General features: G+C 40.6%; 1 protein-coding gene across 1 annotated transcript in view; it reads right to left on the reverse strand.

Moving 5' to 3' along the window:
• Positions 1-1308: 1308 nt before the first annotated feature.
• The window catches only part of LOC103368470 (dihydropyridine-sensitive L-type skeletal muscle calcium channel subunit alpha-1-like), a 21118-nt gene continuing 17567 nt past the window's right edge, over positions 1309-4859 (reverse strand). Inside the window, 5 exon segments of the mRNA XM_008296867.1 lie at positions 1309-1620; positions 2424-2498; positions 2597-2622; positions 4243-4307; positions 4399-4607. Of these exon segments, the coding sequence (XP_008295089.1) occupies positions 1309-1620; positions 2424-2498; positions 2597-2622; positions 4243-4307; positions 4399-4607 (687 nt within the window).

The raw sequence follows: 4859 nt of genomic DNA on the forward strand, positions 1-4859 counted from the left end.
GCAGTTTGTTTGCAGAAAGAAAACTAACACCAAAGTTGATGTTTTGAACGATTTATTTCTTTTGCCAATGGTGAGAACACCAAAGTAACATCAACCTTAATGGCACAGATTCCGAACTGAAGGAGAATTCATTTGTGCGGTTCACTCAAACTAGCAGTATTTCCAAAACCTTTGAAACATACTGTATGTGTGACAGCGAAACACGGGCACGTCAGAGGATATTGTATAAAAGAAAAACAGTCCTCAGGAAGGCCTGTCAGTGTTTGCACAAAACATAAAACAAGTGCAAAAAGTTATGCCTACACAATTATGAAGAAAATAATAAGCCTCAGTGCATTTTTAAGCTAAATCAACCATACTCCAGGTATGCTGAAGAACCCTCCTCTGTACTAAACTTCCCGATGCAAAGAGATTAGAAATTCATGTAAATGAAAAACACATAAAACCTGTAGCAACACAGTGACTTAAAGTGACTTGGTAAAAATCATGTGCACTGCTTGACTACAATGTGGCTTTAAATTGAACAAATAGTTGATTACAGTTAGACCGTTTCATAATTATAGATTACACGTACCTCCATGTTCGGAAAAAAAAAGTTTCCTCTTGAAAAATCTGCTGATTTCAATTGCATACGACAATTGTGAGCAGGAGAAAACCTCGTAAACCTCAGTATTAAAAGACTTTAAGACAGCGAGTCCTATTAGATCTGAGGACGCTGCTTTACAAATAAAACAATCCTTCTACTTGCATTGCCAGCACCAGAACCCCTCAAAAAACTGTTTCTGGGCCTGGACGCGAAGACATTCATTGGTTCCCCTAAGTGGAGTCCTTTTCCCCTCGTCGTCAGTAAAGTGCAGCACAACAAAGACAGCTGCTTTCTTTCTGTATCCACCGAGTCACTTTAGACATTTTAGTCACCGCTCACTACCCTGCCTCCTCAGTGAGGCCTTAATAAGACACTCTGCTCACTAACATGGTTGTCCCATAAGTCTATGGAATGGATAACCTCAACAAACACTACAAAGAAAGAAGTGTGTCAATCTGTTTGCTCTGAGATAAGTTAGTGTTTTTATTCAATAAATCTGAAGAATAAGGTATTTCATCATCAGATATATTGTTTCTCTTTAGTTAAGTTTATACCACACTTGACAATATTTTAAACCAGCTCGTCTCTCGGCCCTGAGCCAGGCTGACAGATACAGATTGTCAAAGAGGCAACAAGCTTGGTAAAGTGAGGTGAGGTGGAGCCACCTACTAGTGTAAAAAAAAAAACCCCACATGAAACCGCATCGACTCAAGTGACAGCCTCTACACTTCAGAGTCGGCCTCCGACTCCTGTATGGAGGGAGTCTTGGGAATTGGACGTCTCTTTCTCCTCACAGCCGGGTCTGGCCGGCCTGTTTCCTGTGCTGCCACAGCAGGGACAGCAGGAGGAGGGACGGGGACGGGGCGTCTCTTTTTGACAGAAGCACTGCTGCCGGAGCGTTCGCTGAGGATGCCCTGAGCCATGCCCTCCATGTGAGCGATGGGCATCCGCATGGCGTCGGCCATCTCCTGCTTCGTGAGGGACACAAAGCCCGGGTCTCTGGCCTGGGAGACGAGACCGCCTTTTACTAGAGCCTGAAGAAAAACAACATGGAGGGTTCTCACATATAGTAACAGTTTTGTATATTATTAGCAGCAATGCATCAACCTTAAAACCACTGTCCCTGCTGTGGTAACTTGTGTTGTCATACAGAACTTCTAAAATTAAAAAAAAAAAAGTCTTTACTGGCACAGTTTGTATTTAATAGGCTCAAGAAAATCTAAAAAAAAAAAGAAGGCTTCACAGTCTCCATTAACTTGCTCTCTGAACTGACTTCTCCTGACTTCTGTGACATCTCTGTTAGGAACTGAGCGCTAATAAATTCTCTGACCCTTAAAACCTTGTCGTAACTTATCAACCACAGGCTTAAAGCAAACTGTGGACAACACTGAAGAGCAGAAGGTACGATTGATGAGGTGATCTAAAAAAAAAAAAAAAAAAAATCCAAAAATTTATTTTTGGTCTGTAAATAATAATTATAGTGATTTTTTCATTTAAATAATGGCTTTAAATGAGCTCTTCCACTCTGTAAAACTAATCTGGATGCAACAAGCGCAGCCAACAGACTCAGCCATCTGCTCAGCGTGATCTGAGTTTCCCAGTTGATGAGCAGTCAGTTTTGCCTTTGAAATGAATGTAATTGGTTCTTAAACAAAAACTTAATTTACTCCAGGATTGGCCTTGACTTGTGACCAAGAAATGAGCTCAGTTCTGAAAAGGGACGTAGGTTATTATCACCTACACGTGACAGATCTGACGGCGGATCAAGGCATTTCCTACTAATAGAGGTGATATTTAATTAGTGTGAAAAGAGTTGATCGGTCACTTCCACACTTACCTCCCGGATAAGCTGGTCGGCTGCAGTGCGAGAGCTCTGACTCTGACTGTCGCCACAGACGGGTTCATAAGGGAACTGCACAGAAAAGACATGCATCGCATAAAACATCTGTTCATCATCAATGGATGAGTTGACCTTCAATTAAATACTACCTGTGTTTTGTCTGTTCTCACTGTGAAGCTCCAGGAGCGTCTGCTGTCTGAAAAAGGGCAAATGAATAAGTGAATACACAAGGAACAAACGCAAAGTACGGACAAGTCCCTCTTCAGTCATTTGGGGTTTTTTTTTTGCCAGTATTTGGGTCGGTGTCAGTTTAAAGTATGCTGTATACTGGGCTTTGAAGTGGAGGAGGGTTGGCTTTGGCAGGTGTTTCAGGTCTTCTGCCATAGCAGCCCTACAGTCGTCCTCAAATGTATTTATATCCTTCCATTAAAGAAAATGCAAAATTCACAATAGTCACTCAAATAAGTAGAAACTGAAAAAATGTAATAATAAATATAATATAATTTTCCAAATTATAATTTAATGAAATAAGACTTCGCTTTTGAATTATGGTTGAAAAGAACAATTTAAAAAACAAACAAAACTGTCCCAGACAAATTAGAGCAGTTTGCTGATGAGCAGTGGGTCAGAACACCTGTCAACAGGTGAAGAAATCTGACTGAGAGTTACAGAAAACACTTGATTGCAGTGATTGGCTCAAAGGGTTGTTCAACAATATATTAGTTTAGGGGTCCTATCATGCTTGCTTGTTTTTTTTTTTAAATATTTCTTTTGAACCACAATTAAAAAGCAATGTCATGATTTTTAATTACATGTGGACAGTCCAGCCGGTGACAGTGGGGCCTTGGACCTGCTGTGTGTGGACACTGGGGACGCATTTTGCTTAATTATTTGTTATTTTCTTGTACTTTCTATGTTTTTGGATGCTGCTGTGGTGTGTAAATGTCCCCAATGGGGGATCAATAAAGTATTCTATTCTATTCTATTCTATTCTATTCTATTCTATTCTATTCTATTCTATTCTATTCTAAGGACGGTTGTAAAACAATACCTCAACAAACACAGTGTGTGGATGTTTGTGTTATATGTACGTGTGTGTACAACCTGTTTGTAAGCTGGGAGCTCGACTGAGAGCAGGATTTGTGACATTTTGGAAGGTCTCTAAAATACTGACAGGATGCCATTTTTGCCACACGTTTCCATTTTCCCGTACCTTCATCATCATGGATCGTTTGTAAAATGAGGTTATTATTGATGTATGATTTATGCATGAGGGTGATTCATCACCAAGTCACTTTAATAAAGATACCAGCATGCATGCTGCTCTTGCCATTACCGCTGAAATGTGGTGTGGTGCAATTTCATAAACTTCACTCACTTTAACTCAAAGATCAGAAAAAAAACATGCCAGAAACAAGAAAACTCTGTGGTGCTGAAATCAGCAGCAGCATGTAATGTTCATCTGTTTTCTTATTCGTATTATTCCTATTCTTGTTAACAGGTGTAACAATAAATAAAAGCCAAATCCAGTGCGTTATCGGTTATAACTGTTGTTTCTGACAAGGATAAAGCGTAAAAAGTGAGCTCTCCGAAAGTAATAATGTAGTTTGTCAAGTGTAGGTAAGTATAAGTCCAACATATTTCACTTGTGTAACATACGTGTTTCTTTTAAGGCATAAATATGTGCAGGCTGTGAAAAGCATTTCTCTCCTTGGATAAAAAGGCTGTCTGTAATTTTGAACCATTTCCAAGTGTCTCAAGGCCTCAGAAGCACTCTCCAGAGACCCTTCATTTGAACCCGATTTCTTTTCCTTACCTGGCTCGTCGTCCTCACAAGGATTGTAAAACTCTTCTGGGCTGCCTTCTCTTTCAAATGAAAAGCTGAAAGATGATAGAAATTGCCTCCCATTAGACATAATGACACCCCGAGGATACGCTATCAGAGTAGTTAGAAGTGTGCGTCGGTACTCACTCTGCAAAGGCGTTGTTGTTAGTGTTGTTCCTTGGTGCGGCTGTGGGGAAAAATTCGGTTGTGGGCACCAAGGCGGAGGAGTTTGGTGGAGACTCGGGTTGGCTCTCAGAGAACTTGAGGGGCCGCTGGCTGGCCATCTGTTGGGCCTGAGCGTTTTCAGGCTCGGCGGCAAACGAGTCCACGCGGTTACCAAACAGACCGTGGGAACGCTGGAATTGCAGATGCAAAACAAAAACACATGCAGGTGTAATCCCATATTAGCAATCAAATAAAGAAGCTGCTCTGAGGTATAAAATATAAAGGCAGGTTCTAGAAACACTTTCTATATCTGCACTCCTCAGCTAAAGTCAGACCATCTCCAAAGGTGTCATAACTTCAGCTTTTCATTGAGCATTTTTCAGGATTTTGAAACGCTTTTCACTGAATCAAAAGTCAAAAACAATCTCTTCTAAACACTTATT

Source organism: Stegastes partitus, unplaced genomic scaffold (assembly GCF_000690725.1).
Source record: "Stegastes partitus isolate 25-593 unplaced genomic scaffold, Stegastes_partitus-1.0.2 Scaffold1158, whole genome shotgun sequence".
Lineage (NCBI taxonomy): Eukaryota > Metazoa > Chordata > Actinopteri > Pomacentridae > Stegastes > Stegastes partitus.